At 37.6% G+C, this 26,819-nt stretch overlaps 2 protein-coding genes and 1 long non-coding RNA gene across 8 annotated transcripts in view; 1 reads left to right on the top strand and 2 right to left on the bottom strand.

Annotated features, from left to right (window-relative positions):
- The window catches only part of LOC115339243 (GTP-binding protein 10-like), a 60,882-nt gene that overhangs the window by 10,917 nt on the left and 23,146 nt on the right, over positions 1-26,819 (top strand). For 5 of the 6 annotated variants that reach the window (XM_030008928.2, XM_030008927.2, XM_030008929.1 and 2 more), the window contains 14 exons: positions 2,099-2,147; positions 2,232-2,353; positions 2,832-3,048; positions 3,916-4,080; positions 5,370-5,488; positions 5,941-6,059; positions 7,139-7,220; positions 8,225-8,417; positions 9,045-9,182; positions 12,014-12,090; positions 13,139-13,333; positions 14,289-14,375; positions 16,037-16,141; positions 18,214-19,518. In XM_030008928.2, the coding sequence (XP_029864788.1) occupies positions 2,099-2,147; positions 2,232-2,353; positions 2,832-3,048; positions 3,916-4,080; positions 5,370-5,488; positions 5,941-6,059; positions 7,139-7,220; positions 8,225-8,417; positions 9,045-9,182; positions 12,014-12,090; positions 13,139-13,333; positions 14,289-14,375; positions 16,037-16,141; positions 18,214-18,390 (1,845 nt within the window). In that variant the 3' untranslated portion in view covers positions 18,391-19,518. Of the gene's footprint in view, positions 1-2,098; positions 2,148-2,231; positions 2,354-2,831; positions 3,049-3,915; positions 4,081-5,369; positions 5,489-5,940; positions 6,060-7,138; positions 7,221-8,224; positions 8,418-9,044; positions 9,183-12,013; positions 12,091-13,138; positions 13,334-14,288; positions 14,376-16,036; positions 16,142-18,213; positions 19,519-26,819 lie in introns of those variants that run through there. The other variant, XM_030008935.1, reaches the window with a different exon arrangement.
- LOC115339244 lies at positions 19,420-22,800 on the bottom strand. The gene is made up of 3 exons (XR_003922667.1): positions 22,789-22,800; positions 22,735-22,739; positions 19,420-19,533 (listed from the first exon to the last, which is right to left on the bottom strand). It is a non-coding gene; the product is annotated as an uncharacterized LOC115339244 (long non-coding RNA).
- FAM237B (family with sequence similarity 237 member B) lies at positions 22,802-26,353 on the bottom strand. Its single transcript, XM_041122239.1, has 3 exons — positions 26,217-26,353; positions 23,871-24,267; positions 22,802-23,164 (listed from the first exon to the last, which is right to left on the bottom strand). Exons 2-3 carry the CDS (start codon positions 24,250-24,252, stop codon positions 23,139-23,141), a joined length of 408 nt encoding a protein of 135 aa, XP_040978173.1. The 5' UTR covers positions 24,253-24,267; positions 26,217-26,353; the 3' UTR covers positions 22,802-23,138.

Raw genomic sequence — 26,819 nt, 5'->3', positions numbered from 1 at the left:
ATAAGATGCTGAGAAAATAATTACTTGGATCCAGTTAATAAGAGGCACATAAATTCTTTCTAAGATTAGGTCACATGAGTGTAGTCCAGAATGCACTATCATGACTTGCCTAAAAAGTAGATGGCTCATTCTTCTGTAGTATTCCAGAATTTTTATGAGGAAACTGCAGAGAAGTTAACTTTTTATAGATGTTAATATTCTTTTACTCTCCTGTTTTACAGCTGAGATTTAGAACTTTATATGAAGTTGTGACATACTTACTGAATAATTAAGAAATCAAATTCCTGTAGATCTATTGGCTATTCAGGAATGGATTACTTTCAGGGAATTCATTTCTCAACTTGAGTAGAAGTTTCTGAATTGGCTGTATTACTAAATAGATTTTATAGTCTTTAATGAAGATTACAGATTTTTCATTCAAGCTTTCCATTTTATCACTAGCCATTATGAAATGTCTGTTACACTATTGCAGCAACATATTTGATGTCTAAAACATTCAAATTGTTTATCTGGCTGTAGAAACAGGGCAGTTTCTCCTGCAAGATAAATAACCAGGACACTTTATTTTAATTCCTTATACTACAAGGAAGAAAAATCATTTCAATGCAAAGAAAAAATGAAAATGTTTTAATTTAGATTCTGTATCTCCCTAGAGATTGTACTTCACTTGTGGAGATAAAGTACAAGGTATAAATATCAGGTAGACAAAAACATTAACATTACCATTCACTCCTGCCTTGTAGATAATACTAGAGAAATTTTCTTCAGAATGTTGTCTTTTTTTCTTAATATACTATCCAAGCAACTTCAGAAAACTCAGTCTTGTATTTAGCATAATTCAGAAATCAGCACAGGAATCAGCCTTTGAAAAGGAAAATCATTTTCTCACCACAAGGAAACTGGAAAATATATGTAAAGTAAAGCTTATAATGGTATTAATTATGATTACCTCTGTGTTAGAACAAAACTGTCCATTTGGTAATGCTTACTAGTTTCCATCAGAATTTAGTACTGCATTAATCAGCAAGGAGAAAAGATTAATAAGTGTTAATGTTGTTTTTTTTATTTAACCACTTTGCAATGGCTTTCTACAGAGAATATAGATACCGTAGAGACAACAGCTGGTAGGCAATATAGTTGTGTACTTCAATATTTTCTTTAAAATTACTTTTGCAATATTTTTCTGATTGTTAAAATCATTTGAGTGTATGCTAACTTCCAGAGCTAGGCCGAAAAAATCTAAGCCCAACTTTTTGAGGATGCATCTAAAAAGCTGCTGCAAAACCAACAGAACTGCTTGATTCTGTGGGGATGTCTGTGTAGCGTTCTGAGAGCTCTGCTCCTGTTGGGAGCTGGCGGAAAGCTCTGTGGTGGCTTTGCCGGCGTACTGAGGCCAAGCTAATGTATTTTGTTGCTCAAGAAGAGCAACATCCTGGTAACCATGGCTTCTAATCACCTCAGAAGTAAAGCCATTTTGCCTCTAGTGTGCTGCATAGGCACCACCTGGCCTTGGTCCTATCCATAGTTATATTAGCTGTAATTGTCCTTCTGTTAGCTCTTTAGGACCTGTGAATGACAAGATTTTATTTTCTGAATTTTTAATGTGTAATATTTGTAAATGCATGTTGCTTATACATGCATTTTTCATGTGCTTACTTGTAAATGCACTGAAGTTGAATGTAAGTGTATTGGTACACACAACTGAAGGCACAAAATTGTATGTACTGATGACCCTGATGTATAAACTTACATCTGCACAAATGCTTTTTTAAAACCACAACTCTTAACAGTACTGGGAATACAGTTTTCTTGTGTGGTAGATTATAGGAGTGAATACATGTGTTTGGGACTTCCCCATGCAAGTTCAAACTTGTACTGAATGAGACATGGGTTTAACTAATTGTACCCTTAGGACTGTAGTTAGTATTGTACGGTCTCCAAATGGTTGATCTCTTCTTTGATAAAATTCTGTTTATTCTGCCATAGGATACATTAAACTCTGTGTTCTGAAGAAAAAAGCAAAACTAAAACTAAATCATAAGTCTTAATTTCACTGCAATTTAATTTAATTAATGTATGTTTTTTGAATGCCTATTAGGAAAGTGGATTTACAAAGCTGTTAATAGTACTTGCAACATTTACTGAAGGTAAGGGATTTCATACTGTATAATTACACTATTTTTACTTTTAATGATGATTTTTTTGTAACTTATCTACAATTTCCTTCATAGTTAAAATTCCCAATCCCTTGATAAAAGGTCTTAAACTTACCTACTCTTATGAGGACTTCGAGCTGAAGAAGTTACTATTTAATGTAATAGCAGTCTTATCTAAAGACCCATGTGCTGTACGGGTAAGTTGTAACAGAACAGAAGGTACAGTAAGAAAAAAAAAGGGGGAGTCAAAAGAATCACAGGAATATTATTTAGCTGTCCATCTGGCATAGTCCAGTAGACTGAAATCAGCTGTTCTCCAAATCAAGAGTTCCTACATAGCTTCAGATTAAGTCCTGCTGTTTGAAAGCAGCGTACAGTTTCTATTTCAGAAAAGTTACAAACCTAGACCATGGTAGGAAAATCAGCTGACACGTGACTGCAAAGCATTACTGAAATACATGTGAAGAATGTAATAAAGTTTAACAAACCACAGTCTGTGGGAATGCTACAGAATATAAATAGAGTTTGTCTGTACTTGTAGCGTTCATGACATACTTTCTCAATAAAAAATAATTTTCCTAGCGTAGGACAGATAAAGTTGACTCATTGCTTTAGATTTTTCTTATTTGCATGTGAAACCTGTAAGGTGTCTCTCTCTTTGTCTTGACTCTGCAGCTTCTCAGTGAAAATTATGTGATGCCAGCTTTGCTTTGCTATGTAAAACCAAGTCAGAAGCCTGGATTTCATGACTGGTCTGCTGCCCAATATGAAGAATTACAGCTTCATGCAATTGCTATTTTAGCTTCAGTGGCTCCCTTGTTAGTAGATAAATATTTGTCCTGCCAAGCGAATACTCTTCTCCTTGTGTTTCTAGAATGGTGTATAGGCCAAGGTCAGTAGATGCTTATGGCTTTCACACACAGTAACCTCGAAACACAACTCAACTGCACTTACTTTTTTTGACAGGAAGGAAAAATGTAAAACTTGTGAAGTCAGAATGATTCTTCTTCAATAGGTCACTTAGGAAACTAATCTTTCTGAATAAACGACCATAATATCTACTGAAGGATAAGCTGGTGCCCCATTCCCTGTGTACCACTATATTGATATTCCTTCAGTTGTGTGGGCAGCCGCACAACTCTACTGACCATGTTTTAAGCTAGTCAGATACACTTATTGTGGCAACAAGTCCAATGAGTAATTCCTACCATGAGGCAGGACACCTTAACTCAAACATAGAGCTGTCTTACACAGTAAGACAGCTTCCAGACTAAAGCTGGCTTGTGGCCATCAGCTAAGAGTATAGGCTAAGCAAAGAGATAACTAACTGCACCCAGTTTCATGGACTGGTTTTCTGGTAATGGATAGTGTTCATCATAAAGTCGATAAGTTTTCCTAGGAATAATTTTTCATTTGGGTCTAATGGAGATCAAAAGGTTGATATTATATGTCATGCTAGAGAAGATATTTTGAGTTATGGAGACTGCTCATTAACCTACTAAGGTTAAAAAAATTGTTGTAATAATTTTAAATGTTCACTAAAATCATGCCTTTCTTATGAAAGTAAAAAGTATAGCCCTACACAGAAAAGCTTATTACTAGATGGTTTTAAACTGAAAGCCTTTCTAACATTAAGGGATTTTGGGTTTTTGTTTTTAGCTTACACCGTAAGCCTTTTTTTTCTTTTTTCCTGAGCATGTTACTGTTCTGAACATACACTGTCTGTCAAAAAAAAATACTCATTGCGATTGCTCCACAGATCCTTTCTTTGGTCAAGGTAACAGTTTCCATGGAACAGGTGGTCGTGGCAACAAACTTGCACAAATGCGCTGCAGCCTGAGGGTGCTGAGATCTGTTGTGTCCCTTTATGATGATGCTGTGAACCTTAATTTGTGTGACCAGGGAGCAATTAGCCAGCTACTGGGTAAAGCACAATTTGTATTGCTGTACTTAAATTAGTACATTTCTGTTGACACTAAGAATGTTCATGCTTTTTTTGTGTGCTGTGGTTTTAGTGTGTTACTCCTCTGACTGCTGAAAAACTAAAAAGCCTCAAACAATTAATCCAAGATGTAATTGATTTGATTTTGAATTTTGTTACACTTTAACACACAGAATTGAATGAATTAAGCAAAACAGCTGTAAAAACCTAGGTGTTTCATTTCAGAGTGAAAGCTGCCCCTTCTCCCTTTATTATACTGCATTTGTTACATCTTATTTTCATTGTGGTAGCCCCTAGGAACTCCAGCCATGAGTCTTATTCTACCTAAGTCTATTATGGTGTTGCTTTCCACAACTCCTCTTCAGAGTAGAAGAAAATTAATAACAATGTACTTTTATATGAATAACATTATGAAGAGTAAAAGCAGAATAAAACTGCTTAACCACTGCTTCTGCAATTTTAGAGCATTTTCTTGTTCAGTAACACATACCTACTGTTAAATTAGGTCTTAAGTTCCAATACACCCTGGTGTAAGTTCTTTTCTTGCAATAATAAAAAGTTTCCAGTACTCTGAAAGAGTCACAGTGGAAGAAACAAAATAGGTAAGATCCTTTGGAATTCAATGACTATGTTCTAATAGAAAGCCTAGAAATAAAGGACTTTATATCCTCAGTTGAAAGTTGAACTCCAGTGAAAACTCTGTGGAAACTTACTTACAGATTTTAGTGAAAGCAAAATTAACACTATACCTTACATATCAGATTCAAGTAACTTTTCTTACTTTGGGGAAGTTGTGTGTCTGAATGTCCTCTTGCACATAGTGGTTCCAAGGCTGATTTTCTCAGCAGTGGTGGTATTTTCTGTCTCTCCCACATTTCAACTGTCAGTACAAATGTTTGCAAGGCTGTACAGTAGAGCAAATCAGTAAGTTCATTGCCTTTTTCTAAGAGTTCCTTAATTCAGATCAGTTCCCTGAATTCATTGCACTGGCACAATACAAGGGTCAGCACAGAGACTGAACAAGGAAGAAGTCAGTGCAAGTAGCTATCATTAACTCTGTCACCAAGAGTAAAGTCTGTGAAACTATAGCATCAGAGTGCTGCACTTCTGTAAGCTATTACGAAACACAGAAGATAAAACTGAACAGCATAAGTAGATTCCTTTAAAAATCCCTTGGTGTAAATTTGATTTTTTTTTTAAAATCAGCAGCTCTAATAGAATTCTGACTTGTATATAGGACATTCACATGTATAAAATATATTCCTTTATAGACATCCTAAAGTATGCAGCAAACAAATCCAAAGAGAAAGAAGATGCCATTGTACTGGAAGTCCAAGCTGATATATTATTTATTTTGTCTGCTCTCTGTGAAAATGATCTCCACAGAAAGGTATGTATCATTCTATGTCATACTGTGCAGAAAACATCAAAACATAGTATATTTTCATTTAAAGGATGCTGCTTTTTTTTTATTCAAAAGCAGATGTCAACTGTAGTTCATCACTAACAAGTCAGGTCTGGTAACTGGTTTCTGTGACAGTGGCAAAATGCAAAATCACTCAGAAATCCACTAGGAAGTGTCTCACCTATTTAATTGCTAATTTACATGATTTTTAAATGAATATATGAAAGTGTGTTAGTGAATGAGATTAGCAGTTTGGAAAAACTGAAAATCTCTTTTTCTTATCTACATCATAAGGAATATATCCTGCTTTAACAAATGGGCCAAATTTATTACAATATAAATATTTACATTTTTCAGTTTCCTTTTTATTTTCTTATATGTAGCTATTTAGTAAATATTGTTTAAGAAACATATTGCTTTAATTGTCATTTCAACAGGAACTCTTCAGCTATGAAGGAGTGGATATACTTATCCCATTCATTCAGATGGATCCAAAGAGGTTATACAGTGGATTAGGCCACAATTGTCTCCTCTTCAGTGCACTTGATTGCTTGTGGTTAGTAAAGTATTTTAGCAGCAGGAACTCTTAAAATGTCAAGTCTTGTATTTTTCAGGTCTGCAATACTATGCCCTTTCTCTGCACACATAGGCCTTTCATGTATGAAAATCCTGCATACAATTTGACTAATTAAAAATGATACAAAATAAATGGCCTGTTCTGCATGTATTCTCTTCTCAACAGGGGTTCAGTATGACAACCTAACTCCCTACACAGCAGTCTTAGCTCCCCACACAGAGTGACCTCCTGACATGCAGAGTTACCTACGACTTTCTAAGAAAGAGACATGTATGATTAGAGTCTGTAAATGACTTCAGAGAACTAAGCAGAAGGCAAGAATAGACCAATATTAGCTAAAAGCTGTGTAAGCATAAGAAGAAGCATTTGTAAACTGGCTATGTTAGGCTAGAAATATTTTAAAGATTGCTATCAGAGAATGCCAATACATAGAAGGATAACCAAAAGTTAATTTGTTTTAAGGCAGAGGTTGATAAATAAATGCATTGAAAGCCAAATGATATGTTTGTCTGGGAGAGAAGACTGATGCAGGAGATCCCTTCAGTTTCTGTGTTAATGACCATAAGTGAGGAAATAAGGAAGCAATAGCAACATGAATGCTCGTGTTATGATCATTTTAAGCCGGGAGAAGCAAACACTGTTGCCAAAAAAAGTCTTGCTTGTCTCACCCCCTTGATTCTGCTGGCAGAAATATTCACACAGCCCTGCAATAAGCCAGATCAGGGACATGATCTAGCGAAATTTTAGCCTCTTTTACTGAGTTAGTTTTAGTTCAAGTCCAAATTCTAATTCAATTAATTGTGAACCTGCCAAATTTCTTGGGCTGCTACAAGGAAGGTGTGCCACCTGCAAGAGAAGAGAGAGCAGTCAAGTAGTGTATATTTAGTTGTACAGTGTAAATGAAAAGGCATGTGAAACATGATTTTTCTGCTCCCTGAAGGTATGAAGCGTATTGCATACCAAATATATTTATGCAATTCAGTAAAATAAATGAGATGCTTGTAGAATGTTCTAAAGCATACAAACGTTTCTACACAGTGAAATTATTTCTGTTTAAGGTCCTGTGTCATTGGATGTTACATTGCAGAGGATTATTTTCTTGAAAAACAGGGCATTTTTCTCCTTCTGGATTTGTTGGCAGTAAGTATTTATATTATTGTTGTTACAGAATGAAAGAGTAGTAAAACATCATGGAAAATTGCATTATTTTTGTTATAGTATCGCCTAAGACTATTACAATACTAACAAAAAGACCAGTGTATGTAATTGCTTGAGATAGGAAGGTAATCACACACCAGGATATCTGCTCAGAAATGATTTTCCATGTATCTTTTTTAAAAATAAGTATTTGACAGAGGGAGTTTTAAATTTACCAAAAATACATGCTTTTAAAAGAAAACTCAAACTATGCTCTTATGTTGGATGACATCTCTGTTTAGAAAAGCATCTCAGTTCTTACTTCATATTGAAGTTACTAAGAGCAGAGTTAGTATAGGCTTCAAGGCTTTGAAACTTTTGTTGTTTAAAGTTACTTTGTGCACATATTTTATATGTATAGCTACTTCAGTGGGTCTTGGATATAGAGCTGGCACAGGCGTTTCATCTCTCACAAAATAAGCATGCACCTTCCTTGTTTCATTCCCTCCTCGTTCTCGTCTTATTGCCAGCCTCTGATGCCCTTATAGTGCAAGGCTGCAGACCCTTCCTTACTCTCAGCTGCTGCTGAAAGATCTGGCCACAAAATAGAACAGGTGCTGTGTGGTTACCACTCAGCCACTGCCTTCAGAGTCCATTGCTTACAAAAATAAATCTTGGTGGTAGTATATTCAGCATGTGAGCCTGGAGGCATGTATACAAAACCTATTATGTAATTCTACACACAGGTATGTACATCTTATATGATCCTACATTCGTTCCCCTCATGTTCCTTGATTTATGGAACTTTGCATGGCAGGATTCCAGAAACTTGAAAGATTTACAAGTTTATACACCAGTGCAAATAGTTTATACAAAAATGCAAATAGTTGTGATGAAAAGCTTGTGGTTACTTGATTAGATATTGCACAATTTCTCTATTTTTTTGGAGGTAGATATCACTGTGTTTTGAACAGTTTAAAACATTTTTTCCTTTTCCCTTCACCAAGTTAAAGCAAAAGAACCTGTGCAATATAATTCTTGGAATCTTGGTTGAATTTTGTGACAACCCTCAAACCACTTCACACATCAGTACCTGGCGAGGGGAAAAAGATCAAACAGCAGCTAACCTTCTAATAGAGTTGTGGAGACAGGAGGAGTTGGAGCTAGGAGTCAAACGTGATCGATATGGAAGGATTGCTGGTAAGTTTTATGATGCATGTGAAACTGTGAGCAGTTCCACTGAATAAAGCAAAACAAAGACAGTATTTCCTTCTGTAGTCTGAATCCTGATGAAAAGTAAATTACAATATTTATAGCTTTATGCTGTAGTTCTTACCAAACCCAAAATACCTCTTATGTATTTCGTTTAGAGTCTGGCCACTAGATGGCATTTTCTACATCAGCTGGGAATGAACCAGGTAATGAACAGAACCATGACTAGTATCCTGAACAGCTTTTTTAATGCTGGACAGTTAAACTACTTAATTTCTTCCACAAAAGGCATTGTGTTTTGCTATATGTTGTAAAAAGAAGTAAGGAGAGTGCTATGTTCTCGGAAATCTTTAGTCATGCAAATTGATATTTCCTGGCCCAACTTATGTTCAAATTCCTGGCCAAACTATCAAAATTATTTACATAGTGTCCACAAAGTTAAAATGGAACTGTCTTCTTTTAGAGGAGGCATCACAGAAAAGAATATGTCCATAGCTGCTTGCTGAATTTCCTCATACTTCATTAGATAGATAGCATTTCCTCCAAGTTTAAGAGCTTTGGGAACATACTACCTGTTCATTCTTCTGCTCTGGTTTTGTGTTTTGAAATTATTAGATGTGAAGAGACCTATTGCTAGCAGCTTCCAGAAACAGCAAGAGGTCATTCCTATGCCTGCCAACTGTCCCAGCTTTGCCATCATGGAAATTTCAGAAAACATACGAGCAAAACTTTATTCATTATTGTGCAAGCTAGGTAAGACAAGTGAATTGCCTTGTCAGTGTCATATTTTTCATTAAGCTGAAGTTGTTCACTGGCAATCAATAAAGTAACTATAAAAAAAAAAAGGTCAAAGGGAACTTTGAGATGCATCAACATTGTTATTAGTAGATGCTTGCTCATCCTGTTCTTTAAAGTCCCTATTGATGGGGATTTCAAGACTTCCCCAGTACTTTGCTGCCCCTACCATTAGGAAGAGTTTTCCTAAAATTAAACCTAAAATATGCTTGCAATTTTCTGTAATTTGTTTTCTCCCACACAAAATCTTTCGCATATTTTAACACTTTTACATTTAATTTTATTTCCCTAGATTAAGAAAGACATTACTCACCGATCTCATTTTCTAACATAACCTCTAATTATTCTCATTTTTTTTCTTGAGTCTTTCCACTTGATTCACATTATTCTTGATTTATAGTGTACCAGAACTGAACACAGTACTCCAGCAGAACCCTCACAGCCAAATAAAGCTACATTACTCTACTCATCTTGTAAATAAACATTCTGACATTAATATAACAATTACTATATTCATAGCGGCATGATATTGTTTGCTCATTTGACTTAGGCTCTTGTACAGTCATCTACCATCCTGGATTTGTACAGATGACTATTCCTACATTTAGAATTTTTTATTTGTCTTTATTGAATTAAATTCTGTAGGTTTAGATAATTTTTCAGATTGGCAAGGTTAATTTGCATTCTAATCTTTTCCTTCAAGATGCTGTAGTCCGTCCTAATTCTATATTGTTTGCACACTGAATATTGTTTGCACACATTACAACTTGTCTAAAAACCTAAACTGAAGTCATGATACATGATAAACTCTTCCATATCCATAAGATTTCTTATCTGGCTGTAGACAAAAGCTAGGTCTTAGTTTTTTCTAATTCATGTTGGATATAAATGTTTTCACTGTTACCATTTAGCTGCATAAACATTATTTAATTATTTGGTTCAGTCTTTTTTCAGGAACTGAACCAATATTCTCTGGCTTGTCCTTTTCCACTTTAAAAATAGGCATTATGTTTGTTTTTTTCATGTCCATCCTCCACAGGTTCAAAGATGATCAGTAATTGTTCTGAGACTGCTTCAACCGGTTTCCTGGGTAACCTAGAGAACCAACTGGTTTGAAAACATCCTTAGTTTCTCTAATAAACTATAGCTAGTTCTTCCCCTGTTGTAACCCAGGTTCTTACTAATTTTTATTAGCGTTAATTATGTTAAAAGTTGGATCACAGCTAAATTCTTTATTAAAGCAAAAAAGCTTGAGATTTTGTTCCAGCTTTCTGATATATTCACACATACCTCTTACTTATATACATTGTAATGTCTCCTGTACTGAAATGACATGAAAGTGGATAATAAAAAAATGGAAAGATTTTTATAGTCTTTTCTCAGCATCTTCCTCTTACTGTAGCCATCTCCATAACAGCCTGTAACATGGTGATCTAGAAAACCAGTGTTAATTGGTCTTTATTCATGGTATTTCTTAACTTCAAAACATGATGTAATTATACTGATAGATGCTACATTTCCAGTTACCACACAGATGTTGTGATGAAGTCTAGAATGAGATTTGATAGACTATATTTAGGTTTTTTAAAAAAAATCAAGTATAATTAACATTCAGTGTGCAAAAAATGAGGCATAGTCTCAGCAACCATACTCCTCTACCTTATTCTTTTACACATATTGTAAACATTTTTTAAAAGATGGAGTCATGATGCTCAAGGCATTATGCTCAAGACTCAAGTCTATGAGATGGAGGACACCCTCATTACACAGCTTTGAACCAAAGTACTGGACACCCTGTAATGTGATTCTCCTGTTGACTACTTCACAGCTAAAGCGAACTCTATTTGTGCTGAATTGCTTCTTTAGAAACTGTGACCTGTGGACTCAGCTGGTTGTCTGCTTTAACAGAAGATCAAACCCTTACCACAAAAGCATAGCAAATGCAGTACTATCCTGGCTTTCCAAGTGATTGGAAGGTGTCGTGGTTTAACCCCAGCCAGCAACTAAGCACCATGCAGCTGCTCAGTCACTGCCCCCCACCCAGTGGGATGGGGGAGAGAGTCGGAAAAAAAGTAAAACTCGTGGGTTGAGATAAGAACAGTTTAATAGAACAGGAAGGAAGAAACTAATAATGATAATAATAGCAATAATAAATTTACAATAAGAATAATAAAAGGATTGGAATATACAAGATGCACAATGCAATTGCTCACCACCCACCGACTGATGCCCAGTTAGTCCCCGAGCAGCAATCCCCCCACTCCCCCCAGTTTATGTACTGGACATGACATCACATGGTATGGAATACCCTTTTGGCCAGTTTGGGTCAGCTGCCCTGGCTGTGTCCCCTCCCAACTTCTTGTGCCCCTCCAGCCTTCTTGCTGGTTGGGCATGAGAAGCTGAAAAATCCTTGATTTAGTCTAAACATTACTTAGCAACAACTGAAAACATCAGTGTGTTATCAACATTCTTCTCATACTGAACACAAAACATAGCGCTATACAAGCTACTAGGAAGACAATTAACTCTATGCCAGCCAAAACCAGGACAAAGGTCACTGGAGCCACTCATAAGTAAAGAGTTAGTATAGAGTGAATTTATTATGGAGAAAACAGGTTTTTTGTCACCATAAGCCTGCTCAGGATTAGAAAAGTGAATGAATGGTGTATGTGTGATGAAGATTTTGCATGTGATTATATGACAAATAAAATGGTGTCTTTTTTTAGAATGTTATATTTTAAGATAAATTCATCATGCTGTTAGTAGTGACACGATTAATATTCTTTTAGGTTTCGAAAATTTACCTGGCTTATCTGCTAAGGATTTTGTCACACTTGCTATCATACGGCGTTATATTGACTTTAAAGTGAGTATTGTGGGAGAAAATATTATTACTGTATCTGCATTTGCAAAAATAGCAAGTATATCTCAGGATACAACAAACAAATAACCCTTCAAAAGCTGTCATCTATGTCACAAGTCACCTGTAGTTTCACAGAGAGTGTAAGCCAGTATTTACCATCAAAAGCAACAATCCCACTTCCATCATTGCAGCACTCCCCAGACTCTTCCTTTGTACTGCTACAAATATTTGCGACTGCATAGAAAATATGACTAGAAACCAACGCTAGTTAAAAATAACTCAGAAAAAATTAGTTTTAACTGTTCACCAGCTCAAGAAACAGGAATGCACCAGGACAGAAGTAAGAAATTGGGGAAGGGCTGAAGAGTAGGACTGCTTCTTTGTGCAGTAAGGTCAGTTGGGGGGGGGGGGGGCAGTTTGCTATTCAAAATGACATTAAATACACATTCTGATAAAGGTTTTTATGTGCTTTCCCATCTTTGTCCCCACATGCAGTTCTATCCATACTGTCAAAAGTTAAGAATGATGTGCTTATAGGAGACAAGAACGGGATAACAAGCTTTGTGGGAGCCATCCTGCTCAAAAGATGCTTCTGTTTATGCCAATTTTCTGCTTGGGAACAAAGTCTATGAGAGCTTGAAATGTTCAGGAACTAGCAAGACTCGATCATTAGCTGATAAATCTAGCTTCTGTTTATGTCTCATGTTGCAGTTTGGTCAGATAATGTGTGCAATTTGGGATTTTAAGCAGCAGCCAGTAGGACATAACACTTCACTCTTGTAATCTGGTATCATATAGCTATCTGTATTTCTTCTGAGTTTCTGTAGTTACCAGCATTCCTGTTACTCCTCTGTGGAGTCAAGCTTGGGCTTGGGAAGGCTTAGGGAGGATTATCATGAATGAATTTGGTATAGCATTACTGAAGTCTAATCTTGCATAAAAATTCTGGGAAGTGAAACAACAATAAGAAGAGGGATGGTTGCTCTATTATATTTTGAATAGTTGGTACTGAGAAAAGAGATAAATAGTGTGGTGTGTGTTTCACATACAGGTTGGAGAAGTTTGGAGTGAACTGTGTGCAGAACTAAAAGAAGAATTCAGGCCTGTTACGTCGGATGAGGAAGCCTTGAAAGTTATTTCAGAGGTATCAGAAGACACTGGAAGAATGGTTGCTGCTCTGCAGACTGAAGTGCTTGAAAGTCAACATCACCAAGAAATCCAAGAAGAGGAAGAAACATATACAAAAGTAAGACAAGGAGTATTTAAACAAGTAAAGCCCATGTAAGCATTTTTGTCAATTTATATGAAGCTTTTCTTATATAGTGTTGAGTCCCTTATGTGTACACTTCTTGAAGGTATTTTAATCTGTCTCAGCAGTAAAATTTTAATTTTAAATTAAATTAGGTTAACCTCAGTTCTCCCAATTTGTATAATTTTGCTAGTATTTAGAGAGTAACATGAAAAAATGAAGCAGTATCATCACTGATGCATCAGCAATGGTGTGATGAGTAATGATCATTATGTTACTGTAGAGTTGCACCTGTGTTCATCTGTAGTAGATAACAATTTAACGTACCAATTACAACTAGATCTGCTCCTTAAAATGAAACATAATCCTCTGTTATAAGCTCCCTTGGCTAAATATTCACAGAGCTTCATTACTTCAGAAAGTAGGGCTGTGTGATTTCCAGCATGCTGAGAGTGAGCAGGTATAGACATTTTCCAGCTTTGGTTATAAGGCAAGCGTTTGGCATTTTTGCTCATCTACTGTCTCATCCTCTCCTGCTTTCTGAGAAGTAAGATCAGTTGGTCTAGTTGTCTGAAATCTCATGCTGATGTTTTTGAGGGATTGTCATAGGTTATGATGCTTGCACTTTTGTCACCAGAACTGATTCCATCTCTGTTATTCAGCATTTGAGAGTGAGAATATACAGAAAGTATTCCTGAAAGAGCTGGGGCTCTTCCAACATCTGTGTTGGAGGAGGAGAAAATTAGTTTGCGCAAAGAAGGTTAACCTTTTTTTTTAAAAGGTGGTGCATAAGGGAAGTTTTTAAAGGACAAGTACATTACTACAACATTTTCATCCAATCTCAGGTGAGAGGGCTGAGCTAAGGTAGCCAAAGGGGCATAGCTGAACATGCCATCCAAACAGTACAAGTAAAGAATTCAGATGCATCTTGTAAATCTCATTTATATTACAGATACAAGCTATCCATAAGCAGAGAGAAATGGTGAATAAATCCTGGAAAAATTTCTTGACTCGGACATCAAAGTATGAAGCATTGAAGGTAAGAAATCTGAGTGATGGAGCAAAATTTACATTCACAGTGTAGTTATAATAATTATGAAGTTCCAAACACATTTCTTAATGAGTTATGAGGATATTCAATTAGAAGTTACAGTAAATTTTATATTCTCACAGATATAGAAGAATGAACCATAAGATGTATTGGCAAAGCTACACGAAGTCTTTGATTCTTCTGCTCTTCTGATTACTATCACAAATTGAGGATCAACATTGTTTACACACTTGCAATTGGGGGGGGGGGGTGTATATATATATATACATATGTATATTTGTTCTCAACCTGTTGAAACTAAAAGTCTGGTCATTCTTACTTTTCTTTATTTTTTCTAATACTTCATTCGCTATTTTTAGTACAGCAAACATCTCTCAAGATGGGAAATATTTTATGATGAAAGGAGATTCTTTTAGCAATATTTGCGCTTTTCCAAAAGAACATAAAAACTAGTCTGGTTAGGCAATCAGACTAAGTTGGAGAATGAGTTAAATCAGACTTAAATAAAATGCTTTGGCACCTAAATTTAATTTTTCTTCATTTCCCAAAGTAGGTGCAAAAGAGAAAAATCTTTTTCACGTGCAGTCACCTCCCTGGCCTGTGGTAAAGATCTATGCTAGAATTAGAAATGAAAAAGGGCCAGAAAAAGGATTTGGAGAACTACAGGCTGATTAGTTTTAGCTGAGTCCCTGGGAAGCTTTTAGGCACATGAGGGACAGGAAGGTGATTGGTGATGGCTGTCATGAATTTACCAAGGACAAATCATGCCTTGCCACCATGGCTGCCTTTTGTGATAAAATTATTTGCTCTGGAGAATGAGGAAGATGGATGTTATTTCCCTTGGCTTTAGCAAGGTTTTCAGCACAGACTTGTGTAGCCTCCTTGTAGCCAAAATGGGGAGATATGGACTGGGCTACATACAGGTGAACTACAAGTTGGATGAAAAACTGGCTGGACTGATGGGCTCAAAGGACAGTGGTCAGTGATTAAAGTTTAACTAGCAGTCAGTTTCGAGTGATATTCCTCAGAGTTAATTATAGGGTTGATACTATTTAACATTTTCATTAATGACTTGGATATTGGATCAGTATGCATCCTCATCACATTCATGGATGACACTGAGCTGGAGGAAGCAATGCATACGCTGGGAGGTAGGGTTGCTATTCAGAAGGACCTTGACAAGCTGGAGGCATGGGCTGACCAACAGCTCATGAAGTTCAGGAAAACAAAATGTGAAGTCATGCATCTGGGACGTATTGAGGTTGCATGCATCAGTACAGCCAGGGGACTGACTGGCTATGTAGTTGTGTACTATGTATAGGGTAACAAGCTGAAGATGAGGCAACAGTGTGCTCTTGTGGTGATGAAGGCTAATGGCATGTATGGCTACATTAGAAAGAATATAGCCTGCAGGTCATAGCAAGTGATTACTCTGTTCTCACCCTTGCAAAGCCATGTCCATTTATTCCATTTTCAGGTCTCCAGTACAAGAGAGAGTCATAAACCAGAGGGAGGGGACTTACAATTAAAGGCCAATAGAATTATCACCTCATTTATTTTGTCGTTTTGTTTGTATATTTTCTAACAAGTGCAACTCACACAATTAATTTGGATTAAAACAATTTTGCCTTTTTTCTAACTATCCTTAGAAGGCAAAAAGGATTCAGGAAAAATCAATAGAGGCTTCCAGATCTAAACTGAAGACTCAAAACGGAACAGTCCATTCTACTGATATTAAAGGCCTCAGTACAACAGTAAGTAATCCCCAATGACACTATTTTATTTTCGTCAATGTGTAAGTGGTTTGGGGTTTATTCTGGCTGTATATGTGCTGCTGCTTATTCTTTCTTTAAATAACGTTTATGTTGACAAGCTCCAAGTATGTAAGAAAGAATCTCTATCTCCTGCAAAGCACCTCTCCCCCTTCTGACATCCTCAGGCAACAGGTAGTTGCTCAGAATGAGATTCAGATCTACAAATTACTCATAAAAAGTGTGGGCAAGATGACCCCTATACTACTTGACATGCACCTCTTGTGGGACAGCCTTCCTTGAAAACCCTGCTGAGGTCAAGACCTTCTTCATTTATTGTTAGGTAAATCTGTGCGATCTCTAATACATCAGCAAAGCTGTCCTTTGTCAGTAAACGTGTTCCTGACTGTCTGCAGATAAGCCACTCGTTGCATCTGCAGAAAAGATTTTTTTTTTCTCATTTCTATCAGTTAATTGAAGTGTGAGAAAATAAAAGCCATTGTTAAGATCTTATTCGGGCGTAACAGCATATTTAGATGTTGAGTTTTGACAAACTGGGGTAAGACGTGGGAGAATCTGCATTCCAGTCAGTAACTGGTTTTGAGCTAGCTGGATGATTTCTCTGTGAGCATCACAGCTAAGTAGGATTTTAGGGGGAGGGATAGCTTCTTGCTTGCTTCTAAGTTACTCTTACATGTAAGGAGAAACAAGGAATTAAAAACATGAGGTGCTGTTTTCAAACTTGCACAAAGGCAAGAGATTCTATTATCATGGGCTCTCTGGCATGAATGAGTAATGACAACTAAGGTGGCTGCATCCTGAAAAATAAAAGAGGCAGTTCATGTTTGTTGTGACGAAGAAAGGAGGAGCTTAATAGGAAGCAAGGGAATGGTCTCAGAGTGCTGGACTAGGATTTTTATCAAATTATCTTTGCCCTAAACTTCTGAAAGATACAGAGGGACACATCTATGAATGCAAGTTGAAGTGGGTTGTAAAAATTATTTAGTTATGTGCATATATCAGTGAGACTGTTAATCAGCAATATTTTGCAGAAAGTATCTGAAAAATTTAGGTGGAAATTGTTAGTAGAGAGGAATACATTGTTAGATTTTATTTTAAAGACTTGGACTTCAAGCCAAGATTATCCGTTTATTTGGAGGGAAAGGATGTAACAAGAAAATGTCTTCATGGTTCTATAATCAGTATTTCAACAGCTGTAGACAAAAACAAGGAAAAGGTTAGTCCATTTTGCAGAATAAGCGTATTAAGAAAATGAACACATGAGCAACATCAGATAAAATTCCTTGGGTACATTGCTTAGAAGAATTACAAATGACAGATATGGCTGGCAATTTTTTTCATGGAACAATCTTGTTCCCTCCTCTCTGTCAAACGGCCTTAGTAGGGAGAGATAAAAATTAAGCTAAGATGGTTGTTGCAAACTAGTCAAGGTCAAGTAATCAAACATGTGAGCCACATGCACTCAAAGAGTTGCGTGGTTTGTTTTAGCAGGTCATGGTTACAAGATAGAGGTGTCACTCAGGGATTTTTATTCAAAGACCTGAATCTATTCAGTATAAAGAGTAGTAATAAGACTGGAAAGTGTATGTCTCTTTCAGTCTTGGAGTTTTGCTGGAGCAGTAGTTACAGGCAATTGCATTTTGAGAGAAACAGGGTCTGTTCCCTTTTTTTTCTTTGAAGTATTAACGTATAGTGAAATTCTGAGGACAAAAACTGTGGCTGATATTACACATGAATCCAAATAACATTGCACAACAAACTTCTATTGTAATAAAGGCTTGATTTTCTTTCCTTCTATTCATAAGATCAGACATGAAGGCAGAAAAGCAGAGTATATAAAGGTACATGCTGAAAAAACACTCTGTCCTTTCCTTTGTATTGATGGGAACAATTTGTGACTTTAGTATAAAGGATAGTCTGAGTGGACCTCAGAAACCTCAGCATGCATCTCCACCAGCTGAATAATATTTTTGAAAGACAGTTCATGATTTAACTCTCATCTCATTTTAAATGCTAACATGAATGTCAAGCAATGTGTTTATTTTGTTTTTCAGATTGGATCTGGTCGCTTAGTAACTGTCGAAAGTACACCTCCTCAATTAATTGGAGGACCACTGGCTGTTACAGACCTTGCTCTTAGAAAGCCCTCTGTTTCTAAAGGAGCCTTAAAAAAGATCAAAAGAGTTAAAACGTTGGACTCAGTCAAGAAAGATTCAGTACCTATAGAATAGTGTTCTGAACAGTGCTTTTAATATTATCGTTAACTGTATGTATATTTTAGATACAAGATAAAATCTATTTGTAATGCTTTGATGAATTGCACAGAACATCTTGAGAGTAAAACTATATTTTGTCTTAACTAATATAAACGTGGGGATGATTTATTAATAAAGTACCCCATACAGTATGGTACAAACGTATGTTAAGTCTAATAATTTTGTGTGCTAGTGTCAGGTTACCCTGATCCACTATCAGTAGGCCCACTATTTAGATTTCCATCTCTTGTTGTTGACACATTCCATACACTGCAGTTTAAGTACCTCTTTTGTTGAGCAGGGTGATGAACCTTCACAGAAACACATTCAGTTCTTCATTTTCTGGATACTTTAGCCACATGGGTTTTGTCCAAGTCCATTTTGTTTCTTGAATTGCTACCTTTAGCATCAGGACTTCTGACTTCTATTCTCTCAGTTTTCATCTAACGACTCACTAAGAAGCTTGTCTGTGCCAACAGTTTCTCCAAGCCTGTTGGAGAGACATGCTGAAATGTCCTGCTCCTCATGGGTTTCTCGTAGCTGTTTAACTCATCTTACTATTCTGATTATTTCTTGGATTATTGCCCATATTGTCTCCAACAAGAACTCACCCTCTTCCACCCTAGCACCTCTAGAATACCAACACAAACTTGTGAGCAGCAGACCTTCTTGTAGATGACTCAGTTTCTAAGCTATTGCCTCCTTTCCTAACTTGGGCAAAGCCAGAATTTGCTGTATTACAATAGAGCAAGATTCCCTGAAGCCATTACTTCATTTTAAAACCAGTTGCTATCCAGTGCTATGGCATAAATTTCTGTGACATTGCAAGGGGTTCTGTGACATACAAGCTCTGGCACACAGTCTGTCATTTTTGCCTGTAAGCAACATTTTGGGAAAAGAACAAGCTTTCACTTTGTTAAATGCCAAGCTGAAAAATATTCGAGCTCAACAGGTAGAACTTGGTTTCCAACTCCCTTTTTTACTTCCTGAAAGAGGGATGGGGCGGGGGTGGTGTATAAGCATTTCTTAAAAATCTGTTTGTCCCTGTAACAAGACATAGCAGTGCTGGCATTAAAAATAAAGGCAGAGATTTTTGTTTCAAAATTGTCTACTTAAATTCTATAAAAAAAAGAACCCTAAGAAATTAATGAAATAAAACAAAACAGCCATATGAAATGGTACTTAAACTTTTGAGAGATCTCCACAGGTGTAGTTTCCAAAGATCAGAAGCATTTTCTTATGGGCAGGTCTGTTAAACATTACATTGTAGGGTAAGACAGTCATCTAGTACTTAAAGATAGAGAAATTAAATCAAGCTGTGCTGGTTTCATTATGACATTTTTTCCTAAAAATTATCTGCATAAAGTTTAAGTATGTTTTATTAAACAAGCCTGTATGTGTATTTGTTGCCTGCCTGCAAGAAAGTGTCGTGGTTTAACCCCAGCCAGCAGCTAAGCACCACGCAGCCGCTCACTCACTCCCCCCCCACCCAGTGGGATGGGGGAGAAAATCGGGAAAAAGAAGCAAAACCCAAGGGTTGAGATAAAAACAGTTTAATAGAACAGAAAAGAAGAAACGAATAATGATAATGATGACACTAATAAAATGACAACAGCAATAATGAAAGCATTGGAATGTACAAATGATGCGCAGGGCAATTGCTCACCACCCGCCGACCGGCACCCAGCTAGTCCCTGAGCGGCAATTCCCTGCCCCCCACTTCCCAGTTCCTATACTAGATGGGACGTCCCATGGTATGGAATACCCTGTTGGCCAGTTTGGGTCAGGTGCCCTGGCTGTGTCCTGTGCCAACTTCTTGTGCCCCTCCAGCTTTCTCGCTGGCTGGGCATGAGAAGCTGAAAAATCCTTGACATTAGTCTAAACACTACTAGCAGCAACTGAAAACATCAGTGTTATCAACATTCTTCTCATACTGAACTCAAAACATAGCACCGTACCAGCTACTAGGAAGACAGTTAACTCTATTCCAGCTGAAACTAGGACAGAAAGGTAAGCTAAGGTATATAGAAATTATCTAACTAAAGTCCTCTGTGTCAGGTAAAGTCTTGCTGAGTTGTTTATATTTCTCCAGCAGCTCTTCAGCCCCTATGCTGCTTTATTACTGTTTTACAGAATGTGAAAATATATCTACACACTGGGGCCACAAAAAGTTTACTCCATTGTCTTTTCACAATTAAAACCAAACAATAAATATTTGACTAGGAGAACAAAGACTGTGACATTTAAAGGTTTTTTATATGCTTGCATACATGTGAATGTGTGGGTGACTCATGTCATGGCATGACTCATCATGACTACTGGCAGCAAGGCACTGGCCCATTTTGTCCAAAAAGACATACAGGACTCATGTAAGTCCTTCCAATTTCTGAGCAAAAGCTACTACAGTACAGTGTAGCCAAGGTATGGATATAAAAGATCTTTTAACTGGAAATCAGTTTATATTTATGCTCATGTAAAAACTTTAAAGCAGGCACAAAGTGAGCCCCACAGCATTCCTCCCCCAGCTGCGTCATGCTTCTGCTAGACACCCTGATGTTGCAGGCAAGTAGTGCTCTTGTTAATTGTAATAAAGAAGGAAGGGGACAGAATTTCCCAAAATGCTTACATTTATACTTCATAAATGAATACTAACACAAGACTTCACAGCAGCATAGACAGCATTTGATTTTGCCAGCCAGCCATGGACTATGGTCTGGCTGTCGGGGGGGAACCCAGGAAAACTGGGCTTGCTGTTCCTGCTGTAACGCAGGGATGGAAAGAGAGGGAGTGCTGAGTACTGGTGGAGGAAAAGATCATCCCATTCACTGTTAATCCTTCTTGTAGACACCCCAGGAATAGCCAGCTGGCTTTCCAGGGCTCTGTCATGGACAAAACAGGTATGTCCACCTGGAATTTGTTTTGATGCTGCTGCTTAGGGTGCTGTGTTCCTGTTGTTAACAATCACCTGCCACTTTGGCAGACACTGCAGGGTGACCGTAGCAATAGATTGTTCAAGCATTTTGGAGCCAGTTATGTAGATGCTAAGCACCTTTGTCTCCTATAGAAAATTAATCAAAACAAAGACTTGCCGTCTGAGGAATGATGGACCTTTTAAAACTGCATAGGATACCTTGCTCTGGCATTCAATTAAAAGATCACTAATACAGGAAACATTACCTTTAAAATGTTATTATAGTTTTACACTTCTGTAGGTGATGAATAAAATTATTTGTAGGTGTGAACAAGGGGAATTTATTTATCTGGTTTCTGACAGTTAAAACACTATTTGTTGCAAATGCAGTACAGTACACAGCTTTATAAACTGGATATTGCTGGAACAGATTAGACGACGGCTCTCAAATAGCTGCTCATCATAATGTATCAATTCCTGAAACTGCTGGTTTGGGTGTGTCATGACTCCCTCTGCTCAAAAGAAAAGGTGTACTTAAAATATTTTTTGTATAAGGAACTTACAGTGATATTTATGGGTAAGAGAAATTTCTCACTCCTACAGGCTACTGTAGGAGACATATTTTACAAGATGCAGTTCAATATTGTGTTTACCTAAATGAACATTCACAAATCTATGAGAATTGTTGGGTATTTTATGAACTACATGAGCTAGGCATTATGTGGGATAGATTTCTTGTTACTGAGGAAGGTTTATATGCTGTTACTGGCTAAGTACTGTTTCCTACAATAATTAAACCCAGTTGGGATCTCATAAAAGGCTAGAACACAACAGGGACTGAACAAGCTGCATTGCCCAAGGAGTAAAGCAGAGAACAGTCAGCATCTCTGAGTGTTCCCATTTGTTCTCAGGCTTTCTGTGCCCAGGAGAAATGGATTAACTAGATGGTTAATCTCCCTGAACTAGCTCATCCATGCTGGATGGTTTCTTATTATGGGAGCAGTAAGTCAAGCCAGTCTCTCTTTCAAACCACTTGATGCATGGATCTCTTCTCAACTGTGATGTTGCCTGCTATGACAGGGATGGACTGTATCACCTTATTTACCTGTATGAATGTGTAAAGAGCAATCTTGTGTAAAGTACTGTTCTTAAGGTGATGTAGTAGTGGTTTTGCAAATAACATTTTAATAGACAAGAAGACGACTACTATTCAGACCTTGCTGCATAGAAAAATACTTTAATTAACCTGTAGCCTAGACTAAGCAGTGACAAAATACAAAGTTTAGACTGCACAGGACATTACAATGAGCATAATCCTTCCCTTTAGCTCGACGTCACACTTTTTTGCAATTTTTTAAAAGTAAAGTTGATTGTATGTGCAAGACACTGTATAAAATGTGTTTGTTGACATTTTCTCCATTGCTTAATGTATAAAAATATATTGGGTTTCCATCAAAATCAACTTTTAAAAAAGAGAATTATTGGAAAAGATGAGCCTCTACAAAAATACAACACTAGTTCAGACTTAAAAGCTTACCTGAGAGAACAAAGGTGTTGACTCAAAACACAAAATCATTCACATGTGCAGTGGGGAAAAGGCAACCTTGGTGGATTGCAAGACAGGAAAGCAAAAGTGACAATGTGGGAGCTCACATACTTATCAGTGATTAAGTACTTTATACAAAGAAAAGAAAAAAAAAGGTTGCACCATGCCAATGGATTTGTCTAAGCATCTACAGTATACGCTGTGCTTTTGTGCTCCTTCATTTTGATGTTGCCTTGCTGAGGTATCTTCATTTTCTCCCCTTTTGGCCTAAAATGGGTTGGTGAAAGCAGACCCTGCAAGGTTATGAAAGAAAGGTAGTTATTTTCCAAGCAATATGGTTAGGAATACTAGTGTGAAATGATCTCCATGTTCAGTCTGGAAACCTAAAACATCTGACTGGGTACATGAGAAAAAAGTCTACTCCCAAGAAGGAAGGAAGTCAACAGATCTTGGATTGGTTAGTAAGATGTAAAGCCAATCACCTATATGATCTCAGTTCAGACTCATCCCAGACCATGATGACCAGAATTTGTCACTGTTTGATGATTCACGGTGACCATGAGATCACATTATGTGTCAATACTTTTAATGGGAAGAACAGGGTTCAAGCAGTCAGGGATTTGATCTTCCCTTTTCATGGAGGGATGATTCCCTAAAGTTGAGACTGAAGTCCAAATACCAGGAAACCTTTAGTATTGCAATGTCATGTATATGCACACAGTGATAAACAGAGAATGCAGCATCCATTTCCACACACTCCCACATGCATACCCAACATTTTTTACACTTTGTTAAATACAGAAATGTAGTACCCTAACTACTTTTGACTCACATATTGTGAAAGTAGCTACCATTGGAAGATGCAAATACTTTTGACAAGTAGAGACAGAAAACTGGAAATTACTATATTGAATTGTCTAAACAATCAAGGACAAGGATGAAACAGTGGTTCAGTTTAATATTAGTACATAACAGACTAACACCATATCCTGTAGTTACCTTCTAAAGTTCTATGTGAGTATGTGGAAGAATATTTGGGAGACATTAGTTGTCTTCTGCCCATTCCATGGGATCTTGAGAGTACACAGTCTACATACATATCCCAGAAGTTCTGGGCTAAATCATTGAAGAGTTCATTGTGCTTGGGCTTAGGGGATTCCTTTAGGAACATCATGAAGTCCCAGAGATCAATGACCGTATCTGCTACCTTGAGTTTCTTCATTTCCACCAGGCCATGGGATGACACCTCCCAGCACTGATGGTCAATCTGACCCAGGCTTGCAGGAGTTTCTTTTTGATAGTCTAGATTGGCATAAACCAAATTCAGTATCAATATACAGCCCAGCTGAAGATACCACCTTCGTTTCCATACAAATTCCATACTCCAAGAAGATACCTGAAAGAAAGTGTATCAAATCAGTGATTCTGCTATTATGTAGTTCATTCTCACATAACTTTCAAGGATACCCCAAGAGATGATTTAGGCATATATACAGAAAAATATTTCTTTTCAAGCCATGGAATAAATACCAGTCAATGATCCCTAGCACTGGAGCTAGGTTTGCACCTAGAAATTGTTAACACTGTTTAGAACATGAAAACCTGAAGCAGGAAGTTTGATGTGATTGAAGCCTATGTCAGAACTGCTCCTTGAGCTCAAGACTTCTTCCCTTAAACTCCTGTGCTTAGATCATCAGTAAAATCAGATTACTAGCAGATGCTTAAAGAATCCTAGTGGTATGCTATTTTAAATGATTGCAAACAAGTAACAGTTATAAGTAGCCAGTCTTTCATGGAACAGTCCAATCCAGAAAGGTGGTAGTGAAGGAATAGTAAACCAGACCATTACGCTGTATTGGGTGAGCATAGGCAGGTTATGAACTCATTCAGTAGCTGTTGCAAGACTGGAAAAAGGCAAATTCCTTTCTGGCTTACGTTAGAAAATTAAGCAAACTTTTGGCACAGTTATTTCTAGCATATATGCAAAACACAGAAACTATCTATCTGGAGAACTGGAGATGGAAGGAGTAATAACACAGGAGGCATAATGAGAACTTCGAATGCTGCAGAATATGTAGTCGTACACAGATTCCCTCTGGGAAAAGTGCAGTTTTCCTATGATACATATTACATATGGTCAAAGCAGGTTTAGACAGAACATCACTGAAACACCTGATAATTTTTTTATCAGTCCTTCCTATCAAGATAAAGTACAGTGGAAGAGAAGAGTAAACATAAAGAGGAAAACAAACCAAAAAAAACCAAACAAGTGAGCACAGGAAGAAGTCTGAAGAAAAAGATGACAGGCAAGACTCTCAGATAGTGCCCCTTATTTTGGTGTCCTAAAACAATTTTGTGTCAAAGAGTTGGTGCCATGCTCATTCCCACAGTTTCCAATTCAGAATGTAAAATAAAATTCCAAAATTATGTGAGGTTTTGTGCAGATACAAGGCAACTTTTTGGGCAACTGTGCAAATTTAATTGGGAACTTGGCCAGAATTGCAAGTGTGCTCTCCCATTCAGAATATCTTCGGGCACTGGCAATATGAATAGTTAGTCTATGATGTCTTCAAAGTGTTAACATACTCACATCCTCTCTGCAACTCCTAGGGATGCAATTAAAGAGAAGATAACCCACAGATAATACAATATGTTCGTGAACTGTCTATAAGAAGATATAAGAGTTGAGGTGACACCATGGAGTTCACAGTCATACCGAGCTGGGTCAGGAAACAGGACCTGTGGTCTCAGGGTTCTGGGATGATTTTTAGTTTTAATGATGTGCCATTAACACTGCTGCAGCCATCTGAGGTCCCTAAACTCAAGTATTCCTTTACCTCACCTTCAGGACTCAAGGGAATGAGACAGACAGATACCCCCAACCTAACTCCTTTCTAAAACTTCACTTGCTAGCTACATTTCAGCAGGCAGCAGGATTACCTGCCTCAGCATCCCGATAGCCTAGGAATATGCATTAAAGTTTCTCTTCCTTGGGTTGTTAGAAAACTGGCTCCAGTTTTCAAAACAAGCAGGGATAGAAATGCTTCTCTTCTCACTTCCACTTCTCTAGGCACCAGTATTTCGAGGAAAGACACACTAGCAATTTAGCTACAAAGTAGGAAGACGGCAGCCAGGAAGCCACCAACATTTTGAGTTGTTTTGATTTCATGTTTTAATCCAGCTAAAAACTAAAATGCTAAGGGTCCATTTGAACACCTCAGACAGGAGCAGAGACCACACCAAGCCTCACAGCGACTTTGAACTAGTAACTCCTACTATTCAGTACAAGACAGATGAGTTTCAGAAAGGCAATAAATAAAGAGCCGCAGTAGAAGTCATACTTACAGAGTTTCTGTGATGAGATGGAGAACAGTAGCCTTGAAACAACAGTAGTCAGCTACTTGAAGAAAAAGCAAGAAATTCCTGAGAGGGCTGCAAGTGCCCGGCAGCTGCTGGATGCTCCAAGGATGCCGGGATCCCACTGCACGGGGACGACTCTGCCACCGGCAAAGCAGCAGCAGCAGCAGCAGCAGCAGCAGCAGCACGAACTCGGGTGAGGGGGAAAGGCGGGAGGGAGCGGTGGCTGTGGCAGCCCCACCTCTTGCTGCAGCAGGAACCCTGTCAGCCCAGTCCGGGCTGGGGTCTCACCTGGGGGGACTGCATTTGGGGGGGGTAGCGGGGGTGTTTGGTGAGGGAAGGGGAGAGGCAGAGGGCTGTCAGAGGGAGGAAAATACAATGGATAGCAAATCTTTCTCCAAATCGGTAACGTGAATGCTCTCCTCGTTTTATAAAGCCAGGTTTCCATCCGCAATCCTGTCTGCCTACCAGAACGTGCACCCATCAAAGACAGCGTTTCAAAATAATGGAAAATGAGTGTACAGCCCAGAATTTCTAGGCACAGTGTGCATCCACTACTCCAGTTCCCTTTTTGTAGAAACTCCCTGACTT

The sequence above is a fragment of the Aquila chrysaetos genome, chromosome 3 (assembly GCF_900496995.4).
Source record: "Aquila chrysaetos chrysaetos chromosome 3, bAquChr1.4, whole genome shotgun sequence".
Taxonomy (NCBI): Eukaryota; Metazoa; Chordata; class Aves; order Accipitriformes; family Accipitridae; genus Aquila; species Aquila chrysaetos.
The sequence above is the reverse complement of the archived record's forward strand: the minus strand, read 5'-3'. Positions and strand labels throughout refer to the sequence as shown.

Coding starts and splice junctions, on each gene's coding strand:
- FAM237B (XM_041122239.1), bottom strand. CDS start 24,252: ATGGAATTTGTATGGAAACGAAGGTGGTATCTTCAGCTGGGCTGTATA. Junction 23,165..23,870: donor CTCACATAGAACTTTAGAAG/GTAACTACAGGA, acceptor ATAACCTTGCAG/GGTCTGCTTTCACCAACCCA.